The sequence below is a fragment of the Misgurnus anguillicaudatus genome, unplaced genomic scaffold (genome assembly GCF_027580225.2).
Source record: "Misgurnus anguillicaudatus unplaced genomic scaffold, ASM2758022v2 HiC_scaffold_33, whole genome shotgun sequence".
In the NCBI taxonomy this organism is placed as follows: domain Eukaryota; kingdom Metazoa; phylum Chordata; class Actinopteri; order Cypriniformes; family Cobitidae; genus Misgurnus; species Misgurnus anguillicaudatus.
The window spans coordinates 9,145,117-9,163,664 of record NW_027395283.1 but is presented as its reverse complement, the minus strand read 5'-3'; the positions used below and the strand labels follow the sequence as shown (position 1 = coordinate 9,163,664).

Below are 18,548 nucleotides of genomic sequence, written 5' to 3'. Positions count from 1 at the left end.
AATCAGTATTTTGTTTCTGGTAAGCCCTCAATTAAACTAATAAATGTGATCATTTAGTGTATTAGATATGTGTTCACTGCCAAGATGGACACAAATATGGCGGTGGGCATGGCAGAAGTGAAGTCTTTGGTACCCATGACTTGCTTAATTAACCATAAACATACCTGATAGCTTTTTGTAGATGAATTCTAGTGAGTACGTCAACACCATTTAACACGAAAGTGCACCTGTTCCTAGGGCTGCACGATTTGGAGGAAAAATCTAATTGCGATTTTTCTGATCCAAATTGCGATTCGCGATTTAAAGTGCGATTCATTAGTATATAATAAAAGAGCTACATCCAGGTTTGTTGTGGTGGTTTTAATAGCACCAAAGAAAGATGCTGTGCTACTGTTTATTTAAAACCTCTTAAACATTGTACCAAGGTGTCTACAGGACTTTGCTCTTCTGCAGACAAACTTTTTTTTAAATCTAAGAACATTCAAATACAATTTAACAAAAATATATTTAAAGGTTTATTTGAAATAACATATAGGCCAATGTATTTTGGCTGTCACTACAACAATGCTTCTGACAAGCAAATGTTTAGTTTTTTCTTTTAATCATAAGACTATACTCATCTTGGTTTACTTTTCAGGCATCTGTAATAAATGTAAATATATTAGTTATTAGAATATATGATTTAACATAAGCAAAAAATACAAATAAAAGACTGCACAGTCCTCACTGTAGGATTTTAAATGTGGAGCTGCAGAAGCTTGTTCAGTTAAGAGTAAGGAGTGATTTTAATTTTTGGTGTGTAATGAACATTTCTGACACAGAAAGCACCAGGTTACTGTCACTTTAAGACACAAGACAGCTTTAAAACTGGTCTGCTTCAATATACTGATAAACATCCAGCTGTTTATGTTCACTTAGACAAGAAAGAAAACTTAAGTTTAGTGATCACGCGTGTGCTGACTGCTCTCTGTGACCCCTCGTGCCTGTAAATATTCAAAGCGGTGCAGATGTGCGCGTGCAAGAGTATAAGTATAATGTACCTGTTTCGTCTGCTGTGTTCCGGGCTTTAATGAAACCTGCTTATAGTCTGATGAGGCGCTTGTCATTGTTTGCGATGCATGACGAGAAACGGACGTATATACACCTTTCTTTAAGTCCAACATTACACAAAAGGGAAATGTTTTCGCGCATTTCTGTCCTTTCATTTGCCGGTTAATGAGTTATAATGGGTTTTTTAAATGACTGAATCCAAAATCTGCCAACTTCATGACATTCAGCGTTGTGCAGTTAATTCCATTTGTATGCATTTCGCGATTCTGTCCGTGTTTTCCGCATCGCGGAAATCATATGGCCGTACACTTTGTTGGGGAGTTGAACTGCTGCTCGCTCATGTTTTCCAAATGGTGTTATCTGACGTGTAGTCAGCACCTCAGTGTTAATGCCCTCTATTGGTTTAAACTGCTTTACTTTACTTACTTACTTACCGCCCGTTATGCCACTGGCATGTAGGGCAGCAACAAAAGTCTTCCACTCCTGTCTGTTCTGGGCCAGCTTCTGGATGGTACCCCAAGTGTGGTTCATGTTCTTTAATTCTCCTTCTACTGTCCGGCGCCAGGTGTTCTTTGGTCTGCCTCTCTTGCGTTTGCCCTCTGGTGTCCAGTGAAGGGCTGTGCGGGTAATACTTTCTTGTTCTCTCCTTATCAAGTGCCCAATCCACCTCCATCTTCTTCTCATGATGATGGTCCCAATACTGTCCTGATTGCAACACGCAAGCAACTGCTCATTAGAGATGGTGTTTGGCCAGAAAATTCTCATGATTCTCCTCAAATTCTTTGTATGGAAAACAGAGAGCTTATTCAGGTCACTGTCTGTTATCCTCCAGCACTCTGAGCCATATAGCAGGGTGGAAAGCACACAGCTCTGGTACAATTTCAACTTGGTCTTTATGCTGTAAAGCTTGGATCTCCAAACACTATTCAGCATCCTAAGGGCATTTCTGGCTTTGCCAAGACGATTCTTTATGTCAATGTCCGCTCCTCCATCATATCTGACAATGCTGCCCAAATAGGTGAATTCTGTGGTCATTGGAAGATTTTTTCCATTTACCTGCACTGGTAATGGGTTTGGTATGTTGAGTGTCATCACCTTTGTTTTCTGCAGGTTGATCCGTAAGCCTATCTGTTCAGCATATGTATTGATGCGGTATGTCTTCTCCTGAATGTGCTGGTGTGTGTGGGAGATCAGAGCCAGATCGTCAGCAAAGTCTAGATCTTCAAGTGTATATTTGAAGGTCCATCTCAGACCGCTTGTCTGTTTTTCAGTAGTTCTCCGCATTACCCAGTCAATGGCAATGTTAAAAAGGAATGCTGACATCACACAGCCTTGCCTCACACCAGTCTTCACATGAAAGCGGTGGTCGCTGTTTACTACCTTACATGTGAAGTTGTTGTAGAAGCTTTGGATGAGAAGGACGATGTCTTGTGGTATTCCATATGCACGGAGAATACGCCAAAGGCTGTCTCTATGAACGCTGTCAAAGGCTTTCTCAAAATCTACAAAATTAATGTATAGTTGTCTCTGCCATTCAGTGCACTGTTCAATGATGTTTCGCAGTACAAAAATCTGATCTGTACATCCTCTTCCTTTCCGGAACCCTGCCTGTTCCTTTCTGAGGTGTTGGTCAACTGCATCTGATAGCCGCTGGATTATAATTTTTGCTAGGATCTTGCTTGGTATAGACAAAAGAGTTACTCCACGCCAGTTGTTACAGTTGCTAAGGGTTCCTTTCTTGGGGATCTTCACCATTATGCCTTCCGACCAGTCTGTTGGTATCTGTCTTTCTTTCCATATTGCTGTAAATAGTGGGAGAAGCATTTTGGCTGCAAGCTCTGGGTCTGCTTTGAACAGTTCTGCATTCAATTTGTCATGTCCAGGGGCTTTTCTGTTTTTAAGAGACATTATAGTTGCAACAATCTCTTCCTTTTCTGGTGGTGCAGTATTGATGTCGAGATCATGCTCTGCTTCCTTAATGTCAGCTTTTGATGTTGGTGGTGGCCTGTTCAAAACTTCACTAAAGTGCTCAGCCCAGCGGGCGTCAATTTCTGTTTCTGATGTTAGTAATCGCCCATTTTTGTCCGTAATTGGTAAGTCTTTAGTTCCACAATATTTGCCACAGATTACCTTGGTTATTTTGTACACCTTTCCTTGTTCTCCCTTGCTAGCTGCTTCTTCCGCCTGGCTTGCAAGGTCATCCATAAAGGCTCTTTTGTCTGATCTTACCAATCTCTTCACTTCTCTATCTGCTTGTTGATAGCTTAGCTTACATCTCTCTTTCAGTCTCTCTGATTTAGCATCTAAAAGCTGTTTCTTCAACGCTCTCCTGGTACCTATGGCCTTCAAAGTGTTTTCTTTGATCCATTCCTTTCTTTTCCTTTCTTTGGTACCCAAGCATCCTTCGCTGGTCTGAAGATAAGCTGCTTTAAGATGCTCCCACCTGGTGTTTACATCTAGTTGTTCAGGCTTTGTGTAGTCTTCCATAGCTGCCAGGGCTTGATATTTGTTCCTCAACTGCAAAACAAAAGTACTTTTGATTTTGGGGTTCTGTAGTTTCTCCACATCTAATTCCTGCCTTCCTGGTCCTTTGACCCCTGTCTTCCTCAACTTTACTTTCACTGTTGCTACAACCATATGATGGTCGCTGCCAACATCGGCTCCCCTCTTAACTCTTACATCCAGAAGTGATCTTGGCCAGGTACCATTGATCATGAAGTGGTCTATCTGATTTTTATCCCTTCCATTTGGAGAGTACCAGGTCAACTTGTGAATCTCTCTGTGAGGAAAAAGTGTCCCTCCAACAACAAGATTATAGGTTGTACAGAGCTCCATCAGTCTCTCTCCATTCTCATTCATGGTACCACAGCCCTCTCTTCCCATAGCTCTCTCATAGTTGGTGTTGTCACTTCCAATTTTTGCATTCATATCTCCCATTACAATCTTCATGTCATGTCTTGGTGTTTCTTCCAGCAGAGCCTGTAACTCCTCATAAAATCTGTCTTTTTCATCCTCGTTGTTGTTGTTTGTAGGGGCATAACACTGTATGATAGTAGTGTTGATTTGCTTCCCTTTGAGTCTGATCTTAATGAGTCTGTTGTTGACAGGTTTCCACTCTATCATACTTTTCTCTAAACCTTTCTTGAGGATAATGGCAACTCCCTCAAAGTGCTGATTGTCATCTCTTCCGGAGTACAACACTGTTTCCCCTGTACTGGTTCTGAGTCTTCCTGAACCTGTCCACCTGCTTTCACTAACTCCCAGAATATGTAAGTTGTAGCATCTCATTTCGGATATTACTTGAGCCAGTTTGCCAGTGTCATACATTGTTCTTACATTCCAGAATCCTATCCTGGTCTTGGTTTTGGTGCTCAGGACTTTCACCATCCTGGCAGTAGTTTCCCTTAGGCTTTCACTACTGCCATTCATTTGAGTATCTTGCGATGACTCTGAAAACCCATTACATCCAGTAAGTTTAGTTTCTTTTGTTGCTGTTTCCGTAACACCTATTTGTTTTCTAGAACTGAGTTGTTAGCCCAGTGTCCAACCCCCAACCTGGAGGACCAGGGATCACTATTAGTCTGGTCTCTATCCTTTGACCTGTCTGGCATGGGTGGCCCTACCAGGAACACAGAGGTTCCAGCCAGCATAGCTCTCTGGGTCATTGAGATACGCAAGCCTCTAAACCACGACAAGGTAGTGATCCTCTTAGAGGATCACTACCTTTAAACTGGTTTAAACTGCATCAAACGTAAAATGCGCATGAAGCGAACTGTCAAAAACTGCGTACTAGATGATTGTTATATTTGATAGTTTTGAATCGAAATAATCGCAGTTCTTGCGATTCGAAAATTGCATCCATTCACATCGCGATTACGGTTTAAAAACGATTAATCGTGCAGCCCTGCCTGTTCCTATTAAAAACAGCTTTTAATTGTTCTTCTCCACATAGATTCATGGTAAGAATGTTGTCCCACCCGAGTTTTGATTCCTACTTAAACAAATGAAGTAATATAACCACACTTACAAAAACACCCACACAATAATCCCGTAAAGCTGCTCTCTGTCCATCCTGACTAGACCCCGAAGCCGCCGCCAGGCGCCGCCATTTCCACCATTTAGAAGTTCAGCTGTTGCCAGCCAATAATTTCCTAAGCCAAATTGAGCTGATAAAGTTTGGCTGAGCCAGCTAGAATTATTTGCATCAAATAATAATTCTATCACATAGAGACATACACACACAAAATATATAAACCAAAACACGAGATCTATTTTCCGACTGGTTTCATAACAGCACAGTCTTTTGCTCACTCATTGCTACGATACACAGAGGCCGTTTCTCAATCCAAAGGTTGCAGCGTGTGGAGGTCGCATATGTAGGCTGCATACGTCATCAAGCCTGGTTTATTTAAATTAACTGAGCATTACATTCGCAAGCCATACGCATATTACAACAATTTACGATTAACTAAGAATAAACTTTATAATTGTTAATATTTTGAAATAAGACAGTCTTGATGACGTATGCAGCGTAAAAATGCGACCTCCGGAGGCTGCAGTCTTCGGATTGAGAAACGGCCAGAGACTCACAGGGATGACGAACCAATTAAAATTGTTACAGAAGAAGCGATGCATTTTTTTTCTTGCACTGATCTAAATGGCGGAAAGAAGCAAGAAAGGTAATTTTGATCTCACTTCTCACACACTTTCCCAATTCCTACTTACTTTTTTTTAAACTTAGACCTACCCAGACTTTTGTTAAATCTTCAGGGCACGGTTGCACAAACCTGAATCAAAGATTGATGTTATGAACCAAATATTCTGGAACGGAGAGATTTTTAGCACTGATATAACTGCAGTAACAAACCATCGTTTCCACATTGCTAATTCACGACGCATGATTCAGTGTACATTGAAGTGAAATGTGCAAAACTTTGTCCAAAATAATACTGATAACAGTGTGTGTTTATATTACAGTTTTTCCCAGTCTCATTTTCTCATTAACTGGAAAGATTGAGATCTAGTTAATCAGTATAACATATACATCTGTAGACATGTAGTGGCAGCTTCAGTCATTTGCAGCTATGAAAAGTTTGTCTGCAGCAGTCATTTAGGTTTTAGCTGAGCCGGCTAGCCAGCCAATAACTTCATCAGCCAGCCATTATTCTCAAAACAAATGGCTTCGGGCTCTAATCCTGACAGACAATTTAAGCAGAATCATAGAAAATAAACAGATGCACTCTGAGCAATTAAAGGAAAGTTTACACACACATGACTTGTATTAACAAAGTCTGCTTCATTTGGAAATATTGCCTTGTGTATGTGAACTGAACCAACATTGTAGCCATTTAACCCCCGGTTTCAAAACAAAGCAATCAATCTACAGGTCTGAAAACATCCTAAGATTAACTTTTATGATCCACTTTCAATGTTGACTAATGTCTGTAAATCCATTACAGATGTTATGATCTCTATATAGTCTCACTATAATCTATATGTGATTTCTGTCTGAACAATAGATCACAATCTTACCACAATATCTTCAGTTTACAGTCAGGATTCTTCAGTACATCAGAGATCAGCTTCACTCCTGAATCTGTGAGATTATTATAAGACAGATCCAGATCTCTCAGGTGTGATGGGTTTGATCTCAGAGCTGAAGTCAGAGCAACACAACCTTCATATGTGATATCACAACCATACAACCTGTAGAGAACAGAGACTTTATGTGAATTATCCAAAACTACAAACACAAATCTCTAACCTCCATCTCTTCATGTAATGTTCCTCTTTCAATCCCTCAGTAACTGAGACACTGTGTGTTTAAATGTCAAATAAATCCATCACACAGCTGACTATTAGTGTTAGATGTCCTAAACCACATGAACATTTCTTCATAAATCTGTATTGAGTTCATGACTCACACTTGTAATTCTCATCAGGTATTTGATGTAAAAATCTTCCTCTATTACAGGAGGAATATCAGCTGGAGATAACATAACTCTGATCTTACATTTAAAGATGTTACACTGTTTAAAGATCAATTTCACTCAATTTATAAAACATTATTAATGTGTGTGTCAGTGTCAATGATGGATCAATGTTTTTAATCATCTTTATAAAAACAACACGACGAGGAGAAAAACTCTTCATACACAATAATATCAGCAAAGATTTCATCAAAGAAACACCAAACTACATTTTCTGACATTTTAACAGAGGAGTTTTGTTGCAAGTTGTGAAGGAAATTTAAATGAATCATAACTAATTATAACTAACATGTCTTTTCCTTACAGGTTTGAACATTTGTACTGTATGCTTTTGACAATAAAATGTGTTAAAATAGAGGAAGTAAAAGTTGTATGTATTGAATAATGTAAGACTTTACAATAAGGTTTTGACTGAATACATGATCTTATTAAGTGTTTGTGTTCATAATGGACAAAATGTTGTGTTACTCTCGAGTGTTTGTCTTCTGTGGACACCCGGTGAGGATAAATGTCTTGTGTGTGTTGTCTATAGATGCACCGGTTATATAATTTAAGTCAGTCAGGTGTGTAGGGGAAATCTAACACCACAACATCATTCATTTTAATTGGAGGAGGAAAACAATACATTTTAATCTTTATCTCGGTTTTTATCTTCACAAGTTGTGTTGTGGTGAAACACTGCAGTACTTTGATGACTATTGATGTCTCATACATATCACCCTGTAGCCCAAGACAGTTTGCCCACTGAAGCTAAGCAGGGCTGAGCATGGTTAGTACTTGGATCGGAGCAGGGGCGTAGCACAAGGTCTCGGGCCCTACGCATAGGCAGTCCTGATAGCCCCCCCACCCCATTTTTCCATTTCAGTTTTCTAATCACTTTACAAACAAACTGTATGATAACCAAACAAGACTTGATTCAGTCACATTTTATTTTGCCGAATGAACAAGACATTACATTTTTACATTACTTTATTTTTATTTTGCTTTATTACTTTAAGGCATAAATTAAATTTTAATTATGCATTTCATGTTGGTACATTAACAAAAAGCTCCATTTATAATAAACGACAAACTTGTGTCATTAGTCATTTTAATTTGGAGAAAAAGGCAAAATGAAACAAATGCTATTGCTTACATGCTATAGCCTTTTCAAATGTTTAGCTTATACTTAAAGGGCGTTTTGCAGGTAAAATTTTTCAACGAATTTGTGCAATTTGCTTGTTGATAATAAACATTTAAACTGTTATCCATTGTATTTTATGTTGTTGGGTATCACAAAACCCGAAAAAGTATGAAAAAGTACAGCGGTTTGCAATGATTCTCCTTTCCCCCACAACGCACTGTATGACGTCACGCTGGGGAGAGAATTTACCAAAGCCACCTTGAGAGCATTGAGAATGACTATAGAAAGACGAGTAAAGTACAGTTCTGATAGCGCAGATTATTTACATAGATAGATAGATAGATAGATAGATAGATAGATAGATAGATAGATAGATAGATAGATAGATAGATCAGTGATTCCCAACCGGGGGTACGCGTACCCCAGGGGGTACGTGAAGAGTTTCCAGGGGGTACGCGAAAAGATTTACATTTTGCTTTGATCTCATTTACTTTTAATAAAAATGTCTTTCGTTTGTCCAGTCATTGACCTACGATTGATTTTTGTGAGGAAAGCATTGTAAAAATAACAACTTTGTAATTTTAATCTTATCATTAATATAATTAGCCATCAAGAGTAAATGCACTGCATGATCCAAAACGCAATAGCGATGTCCAACTCAAGAACGATCTGACTATTTTTAATGAACCTGAATAGTTTCTAAAGACACAAAGTTTATTAACTATAATTAATGTTTAAATAATGTTATAATATTCATTCCCACTGCCGTTGCATTTTCAAATTATGCAAAAAAAACTTTTGCATTGTTTTTGGCTAACATTTTCATTGCGATGTCCTGTCGAGGTCTCTTATTTGCGACCCTGTACTAATTTGCGCTGCTCTTAGTAGATTGCAGTGGTCATTAGAGAAATGTGCTTATGTCATTATTGTGCCTGTGTATTTTATTTGCACCTTTGTAGTAAATCACACGCAAATTTTCAACTCCGGCGCTTATTTGGAATTGAGCTCTCACGTCCTTTTTAGTAAATGCCCGTATGATGTCTTTTGTATTTATAGAGAATGCCTTAACACATTTTGTTTCTCTTTATATTTGAACAGAATAATTTAACTTATTTGCACACTTTAATTATCAGTAACTTAAATTGAGATTTTAGTAAATTTAGGGCATTTACTAAAAAGGACGTGAGAGCTCAATTCCAAATAAGCCCAGAGTTGAAAATTTGCGTGTGATTTCCTACAAAGGCGCAAATAAAATACACAGGCACAATACTGACATAAGCACATTTCTCTAATGACCACTGCAATATACTAAGAGCAGCGCAAATTAGTACAGGGTCGCAAATAAGAGACCTCGGCAGGACATCGCAATGAAAATGCGGAATGCGGAGTGTGAAATTCCAGCTAAGTAAAAGTACACTATGAACCGGAGGACGAAAGATGAAGGTTAAAAGAAGTTTTGAAATACCTGATTTTACTTCTCCTCGTGACTTCTCCTCCTCTTTTCTCCAGCAAATTAAACATAGCATGGCTTGGCAAACTGTATATTTATTTTAAAGTATGTTCCTCTGGCAAAATGTAATACTCTCCTCGCATTAATGTTAATGTAGGAAAACTTCCACAAATGCATATGCAATAAGGTCGCAAAAATAACACCTTTTCAGAGCTAAATATCTATTGCGTGTCTTTAGTAAGTTCAGTCGTTATTTAGTGCCAAAATGATGGTTTGCGCAAGCTGTTAGTAAATCTGGCCCTTAACGGGGTCATATGATGAATTTTTTTAATTTGTAAAATAAGTCTTTGGCGTTCCCAGAGTCCATATGTGAAGTTTTATCTCAAAACACCCTACAGATAATTAATTATAGCATGTCAAAATTGCCATTTTCTAGGCCTGAGCAAAATGTGCCGTTTTTGGGTGTGTCTTTTAAAATGCAAATGAGCTGATAAAATGCAAACACTGATCGCAATGGTAGTGGTTTGTTGAAATAAATATGCTTCATCAGTCAGTGCTTTTTACTTTAATGTTTAAAATTAATTAATTAATTAAAATGACTAATTATTTGTCTTTAAAACACAACTTTGGTTTAGTTTCGATAAAGGGGTACTTGAGCCTTACTGATAGGGCTGTGGGGGTACTTACGGCTAAAAAGGTTGGGAACCACTGAGATAGATAGATAGATAGATAGATAGATAGATAGATAGATAGATAGATAGATAGATAGATAGATAGATAGATAGATAGATAGAAATACAGGACAGATAGATAGACATACAAGACAGATGGATAGGCTAGTATATAGAGAGATAGGCAGACAGCCAGATAGCATAAGGTTAGCATATCTTTGTGTAGAAAGTAAACAAACACTTAACATACTCGTGCATGCTGGCTTGAGGGGGTCCATGATCCTGCCTGAAATGGGTGTAACTTTATGCGATCTTCAGCACAAACGGTTTTGGCAGCATGTCTCTAATCCTTGAAGGTGAGTGAAGCACGTCACGTCTGTTTGCGGGTACCAGGCAGCGACCCAAACGCACTCACTTTCTTACAGCCAGTAGCAGAATGGCTATCGGGAGAGTCGGGACTTTCCCGGTGGGCCGATCTGATAATAGTTATACATTTCGAGTTATATTAGCAACACCGTCTGGCGGCGTGATGTGCGGCCGGTTCCCGCAGCCCGCTGGTCAAACTGAGCAGCCTTTCTGCTCAACAAAGTATATAAAAGTGCTCAACCTGTTCGGCAGGTCCAAACATGTACAGGATTTATAAAAATACGGTGATCAATGAGCGGTTCCTCCTCAAATGGCATAGCCTGTCGTGATGTAAAAAGCCGCCGAACGCCTGTTTATTACAGTATGTATGCGGTCGGATCCGAATATGCTGCAGCTGCTGACTGCTGCTGCATAAAATGATCGTGTGATTCGTTATAATCGCATAAACAATATAACAAAGCATCCTTTTATTTCACAAAACAATATATTTGAGATATTATTTGATAGACTAGTAAGTGTGGATTAAGGATGTTTAAAAATCTCTAGCCTGGTGGTCAGGACATGAATGGATCAAATCAGCAGATTTGCGAAGTTTTATTTATCTCCACATATATCATAAATAATAATTAGCAAGGTAACTTTGCAGTATAACACATTATATATTTCCTACGATGTATATATGATTTCCAAATTATATACGTAAGTATTAAACAGCAATAAATGTCTCATCTATCTCTATAGCTCTGGCTGAGGCTTTCTCCACTTCTCCCCAACGTGACGTCATCGCAGAATTGCGTTAAAAAAACCGTTAATACCAAAAACGTAAAAAAAGTGGTCTTTAAGACCATTTTTGAGACATTTTAAAAATTATACACATATCTTGAGTGATTTATGTACCCATTAATCGACAGTGGTGGTTAACCTGCAACACGCACTTTAAGTTTATTCCCCAGTAAATGCCCACTGATGTTTATAATATAATGTTGACATGATATGTACCAACCTATGACACTTCCCAGTAAACAATTACGGTCTTTCAACGTTGAAATATGGTTGAAAATAAGTCGGTCCGCCTTGGACTGGTTTACGACGTGATTTCAACTAAGTAGTTTTGGCTGGACTGTTTGACTACGTATTTTCAACTGACCATGTTTTCAACTCATAATCTACCAGTAAACAATTACGGTCTTTCAACGTTGAAATATGGTTGAAAATAAGTCGGTCCGCCTTGGACTGGTTTACGACATGATTTCAACTAAGTAGTTTTGGCTGGACTGTTTGACTACATGTTTTCAACTGACCATGTTTTCAACTCATAATCTACCAGTAAACAATTACGGTCTTTCAACGTTGAAATATGGTTGAAAATAAGTCGGTCCGCCTTGGACTGGTTTACGACATGATTTCAACTAAGTAGTTTTGGCTGGACTGTTTGACTACATGTTTTCAACTGACCACGTTTTCAACTCATAATCTAAGACAGCTAGATAATCTGTTATACATGCTAAAACAACGGAGAATACAAATTACCAAACCATGTTTATTATTATTGTAGATCATTCTTGTTAATGATTGCGCTTGCGTACTCTATGGACACTGAGAGACACCGTACTAGTGGAAGTGCGCATGAGTCCTGTTGGCGCTGTTTTATATTCCCCTGCCGGGTTGAAATGTTAAGTTTCGGTTTGTTGCCTGTGGCTGTGTAAGCTGTAAATTGAATATACACTACAGATGTTTATGTAATAAATACGGCTGGTTTGGATTTATCATGGACTCTTCACTCATTTCTACAATTATCTTAAGTAAATGTAAAGAGTTTTACATATTACGTCAAAGTTATAAAAAATTTGAAACTGCGATTGAGGTGCAATGAGGATTCATGATATAATTACCCCACCCCACCAGGTGGCGGTAATGCACCATTAAAGGTAGTTGCCAACCGCCATAAAACTTAAAGAAGAAGAAGCGAAGAGACAGGTGAATGTGACGCGAATCTTCCACCCATCATCACAGAGAGAAGCCCAACCAACCGCCAGATTATTACAGAAAGCTCTGGACTGCTCATAGCAGGGATTTTCAAAGCTGTCCTGGAGGACCACTAGTACTGCACATTTTGCATGTTTCCTTTTTGTGACACACCTCATTCAGTTACCTTACACACGCAGTTCAAGTCTTGCAGTCTCTACTAATGAGCTGAAAATTTAAACGAGGTGTGTCTAATGAGGGAGACATGCAAATTGTGCAGTACTAGTAGTCCTCCAGGACAGCTTCGAAAACCTCTGGCTCATTGCATTGGACTGACCTATGTTTACTGCGCTCTGAAATCTGTGTTGGTATATGTTTATTGCACTCTGTGTTGGTTACTGGACCGACCTGTTTATTGCAGACTGTGAAATCTGTTGGTTACTTGACTGTTTGCACTATTTAAAATGTGCTGTTTTATTAAAGTTCTTATAACCCTTTAAAGCTTTGTTTCATTTTATAAAATGTTATTTGGTATGTTAATGTGGTCCTGTTTTCAACATTGAAAAGATGGATGAATATGGACCAAAATTAGACGTTGAAGATCGACCTGATTTGAACGTTGAAAAGATGGACGAATATGACGTCTTTTCAATTTTCATTTTCAACCTTCAATGGACCAAAATTAGACGTTGAAGATCGACCTGTTTTCAACGTTGAAAAGTTGGACAAATTTGACGTCTTTTCAATTTTCATTTTCAACCTTCACTGGACCATAATTAGACGTTGAAGATCGACCTGTTTTTAACGTTGAAAAGTTGGACAAATTTGACGTCTTTTCAATTTTCATTTTCAACCTTCACTGGACCATAATTAGACGTTGAAGATCGACCTGTTTTCAACATTGAAAAGTTGGACAAATTTGACGTCTTTTCAATTTTCATTTTCAACCTTCACTGGACCATAATTAGACGTTGAAGATTGACCTGTTTTCAACGTTGAAAAGTTGGACAAATTTGACGTCTTTTCAATTTTCATTTTCAACCTTCAGTGGACCAAAATTAGACGTTGAAGGTTTACGTCTACTCAACGTCCAATAGACGACTTTTTGCTAGCTGGGTTATTAGCCTATTATTGCTAATTTTAGATATTATAGCCTATTCATTTAAAAATAAACATGTTTAAAATTAGGCTATTATATATAAGTTTTGTATGCAACAGCATTACAGTTTATTTAGCCTTTCGCCTCAAATTGCATGTAGCCTATAACCAAATTATCATCTGAATATCATCTGTTCTGCTTTTTCAGTGGGTTGTCTTTGATATTCAAACAGTTTAGCACTATAGATTTCGTGTTCTAGTTTGTGCTCACCTTTCTTTGAAAAGAATTCTGTCACAAATTGTTTCCCCTCATTTTGTTTTTTCCTTCTTCTGTCTTTTTTGGTGGCCTGATTTAGCTTTCTTTAAGAAAGACAATTCAGCCGAACCGCAGAAATTTGCGCTTCACCAAACGCTCAAAAATGTAAACAAAATGTACGTGCAGATGGACTAAACCATTTGCTGCATTAGCAAGGGGTGGGACTGTGAGACTTTAGATAGTTTTTACTTATACAAAATGTAGTCAGTCAATAAACTAACTTTACATTTTATCTGACATTCATTATGACATTTAATTAGGAAATGAAAATATCCAGGTAAAATAAAATATATTCCAGACTTCTCAAGGGCCCTTTCTTCCCTTGGGGCCCTGGTAATCCGACGCCCCTGGATGGGAGACCTTCTGGGAAAACCATGTTGCTGCTTGTTGAGGTTTTAGTGAGACCCTGTGGTCTGTGTGGGTCCTAACACCCCAATAAAGTGATGGGGACACTATACTGTGAAAAAAGCACCATCCTTCAGATGAGATCTTAAACCAAGATCCTGACTCTCTGCGGTTGTTAAAAATCCTAGGATGTCTTTCGAAAAAGAGTAGGGGTGTGCCGCTGGCATCCTGGTCAAACTTACCCGTTGCCTACTAATCATTAGAGGTGTAACGATTAACCGTGTAAATGCATGTTTTCTCAATGAATGAATTTGAATGAATTATGGTGAAATCTCTTGTGCAGAAACTCTCTTTGTGCAACAGAAGTAGTAGCATTACAAACGCTATTCCAGGAAATGTCTACAGGAATATTTATATCGCTGTTCTTCAAATTGTTTCAGGTATTTTCATGATAATAAAGAATATTTTAAATGATTTTTATTTAACGAGTGTTGCTTTTTAAATGCACATTATAAACGACTTTGACTCGTAATGATTTTAGATTGATAAGGACTTCCTACTGACCACAGAGCCGTAGTACATACATAAACTGTGCATGAAACACAGAATAGCAGCCTTGCGATTCAGAATCGATTTCAGACAGGCATTTTTAATGGAACACATGATTAATCATTACATCCCTACTAATCATCCCCTCATAGTAATTGTCTATATCACTCTGTCTCCTCTCCAATAATAAGCTGGTGTGTGGTGTGTGTTCTGGTGCAATATGGCTGCCGTCGCATTATCCAGGTGGATGCTGCACATTGGTGGTGGTTAAGGAGATTCCCCCATTCATATGTAAAGCGCTTTGAGTGAAGCAGAAAAGCACTATATAAATTTAACAAATTATTATTCATGAGACTGCTGATGTATCTGCTTACTGATCAGATCTCTCATTGACTTTATATATCCTTTACATTTTAGTGTGTGTTTCTTTTTCATACAGTTTATGTTTAACTAAACCTCAGTACATGTGTGACTATCAGAGAGATGATCTTACTTCAGTATCTCCAGTTTACAGTCAGGATTCTTCAGTACATCAGAGATCAGCTTCACTCCTGAATCTCTTAGTTTATTCAGAGACAGACCCAGATGTGTCAGGTGTGATGGGTTTGATCTCAGAGCTGAAGTCAGAGCAACACAACCTTCATCTGTGATATTACAACCACACAACCTGTAGAAAACAGAGACACACAGTTTGTTCACACATAGATCAAATCTACAGTGAGTTGAATCTGTTTCTCTTCCTGTCGCCATTTAGTGTTAATGAACATTTTCATTTTAGTTTAATTTATGTGTGTTTGTGTTTTACTGGAACACATCAGTGAGATTTTAAAAGAAAATAAATTCATCAGTTTATGTTTATACTATAACAGTCTAATTTCCATAACATTTGTTTCATGTTTCTCTTTCTGACTCTCACTTAAGTACACATAACAAAAAAGTTGATAACATGGAACATAAAATTGTTTAATTCTGTTTTTTGTCAAAGCGAAATATTTCAGTAGCCCTATTTAAACTACAACAGTCATCATGTAGGTTACCTTCTAATAATACAAATTATATTTTTAGATTTAGCAAGAGCAGTGAATTCAGGTGTATGTTTGTCAGCACTACACACACACAGTTGTGCAGGTGCTGGGCTGTGAACGATGGGCGATTACTAGAGCCTGACCAATATGCAGGTATTTTTTTTGACTGCTCACACTCACAAATGTGGTCCAACACTTATATTGATGTGACAAAGATGTGTAATATAGTCCATCTGTTTAACAATTTAACAATAAACTTTATTAGGCTATCCAAAATGAGTCTGATATCAGTGCACTAAACAGTAAATTTGACTTATAAATAACTTTAACACACAAACACACACACACACACACACACACACACACACACACACACACACACACACACACACACACACACACACACACATATTAGTTAGCAACTTAGCGTTAAGTAGACAATGTTTGACTGAAAACATACTGATCTAATATGTAATATACTGCACAAAGTTTTTATAACGCAAACCAACAGTGTTCGGCGTGGACTTTAGACTTTTATAAAACTAAAGTGTGCTTTCCGCCTCTCTCAAGTTGCGTGAGCTTATGTAATCAATTGCTCTGAAATGAGCATGTCCAGTAATAACACATGCAGCTGGAATCTTATGGCAAGGCAAGGCAAGGCAAAGTTTATTTGTATAGCACATTTCATACACAAAGGTCATTCAAAGTGCTTTACATAGAAATGAGAAAACAAAAATCAAAGATACATGAATTTGAAATATCAATTAAAAGAAAATAAATGTGATTTTAATAAAAACTGTTTAAATGTGTGAAAAAGAATAAAACAGGAATAAAAGTATAAAACAGTTAAAAATAAGAATAAAAACAAGAGAAATAGAAAATAATTAAAATAGTGCATATATAATATAGTGCAATCAGTTCGGACGCAGCATAGTGCTCATTCAGTAAATGCATAGCTAAACAGATGTGTTTTGAGTCTGGATTTGAATGTGGCTACTGTTGGAGCACATCTGATCTCTTCTGGAAGCTGGTTCCAGCTGCGACTGGCATAATAGCTAAAAGCTGACTCTCCTTGCTTTGAGTGAACCCTTGGTATTTCTAGCTGATGTGATCCTAATGATCTGAGTGATCTGATAGGTTTGTATTCAATGAGCATATCAGCAATGTATTGAGGTCCTAGTCCAATGAGTGATTTATATACCATTAATAATACTTTAAAATCAATCCTAAATGTAACTGGTAGCCAGTGTAGCGACCTGAGGACTGGTGTGATATGTTCATATTTTCTGGTTCTGCTCAGAATCCTGGCAGCAGCGTTCTGAATGAGCTGGAGCTGTCTAATGGTCTTTTTGGGAAGGCCAGTGAGGAGGCCATTACAATAATCCACCCTGCTGGTGATGAAAGCATGCACAAGTTTCTCTAAGTCTTGTCTGGAAACAAAGCATCTAATTCTTGCAATATTTTTGAGATGATAGTATGCTGATTTAGTTATTGCTTTGACATGACTGCTGAAACTAAGGTCAGACTCCAGAATCACACCAAGATTCCTGACTTGATTTTTAGTTGTTTGACCCCTAGCGTCAAGGTATGCATTCACCTTGAGAACTTCATCTTTGTTTCCAAACGCAATGACTTCAGTTTTCTCTTTGTTTAACTGAAGAAAGTTTTGGCACATCCAACTGTTAACTTCATCAATGCATTTGCACAGGGAGTCAATGGGGCTATAGTCGTTAGGGGATAGAGCTAAGTAGATCTGAGTGTCATCTGCATAACTGTGATAGGCAATTTGGTTATCTCTCATTATTTGGCTTAGTGGGAGCATATACAGGTTGAACAGGAGTGGCGCTAGAATTGAGCCTTGCGGGACTCCGCATGTCATGGATGTCCACTTAGATTTATGGCCACCTATACTTACATAATAACCTCTCCCTTCTAAGTATGACCTGAACCATTTTAGGACCATCCCAGAAAGCCCGACCCAGTTTTCCAGCCTGTCAAGAAGTATGTTGTGATCGACAGTGTCAAAAGCAGCACTGAGGTCGAGTAGCACCAGCACTGATAGTTTGCCTGTGTCTGTGTTGAGGCGAATATCATTTATTATCTTTATGAGCGCTGTCTCTGTACTGTGGTGTGGTCTGAAACCAGATTGAAAAATGTCAAAGTAACCATTAGAAATTAAGAATTTGTTCAGCTGATTGAAAACAACTTTTTCAATGATCTTGCCTATGAAAGGAAGATTTGAGATTGGTCTGTAGTTGCTCAATACAGTGTTATCTAGGTTGCTCTTTTTCAGGAGGGGCTTAACAACTGCAGTTTTAAGGGACTTTGGAAAAGTCCCAGAGTGAAGTGATGAATTTACCACTTTTAGGAGATCTGCTTCTAAACAGTTAAAGACACTTTTGAAAAAAGATGTTGGGATTGTGTCAAGGGCACAGGTTGATGTTTTAAGATGCTGTACTGTTTCTTCCAAAATTTTACCATCAACTGCTTCGAAATCAGACATCGTAACTACTTTCTGATGTTGTGGTCTGATTTGTCTGACCCCGGCGCAGCTCAAGGATGTGCTGATCACCTTTCTGATATTATTGATTTTCTCAGAG

At 38.1% G+C, this 18,548-nt stretch overlaps 2 protein-coding genes across 2 annotated transcripts in view; both read right to left on the bottom strand.

The window, feature by feature from the left end:
• LOC129437210 (uncharacterized) overlaps positions 1 to 16,538 on the bottom strand; it is a 35,865-nt gene extending 19,327 nt beyond the window's left edge. The window contains exons 1-2 of the mRNA XM_073865933.1: positions 15,417 to 16,538; positions 6,583 to 6,756 (exon numbers count right to left, since the gene is read on the bottom strand). Of these exons, the coding sequence (XP_073722034.1) occupies positions 6,583 to 6,756; positions 15,417 to 15,673 (431 nt within the window). The 5' untranslated portion in view covers positions 15,674 to 16,538. The remainder of the gene's footprint in view (positions 1 to 6,582; positions 6,757 to 15,416) is intronic.
• On the bottom strand, positions 1,300 to 4,437 carry LOC141363151 (uncharacterized). The gene has a single exon (XM_073865715.1). The coding sequence runs from the start codon at positions 4,435 to 4,437 to the stop codon at positions 1,477 to 1,479; it is 2,961 nt and encodes a 986-aa protein (XP_073721816.1). The 3' UTR covers positions 1,300 to 1,476.
• Positions 16,539 to 18,548: the final 2,010 nt, after the last annotated feature.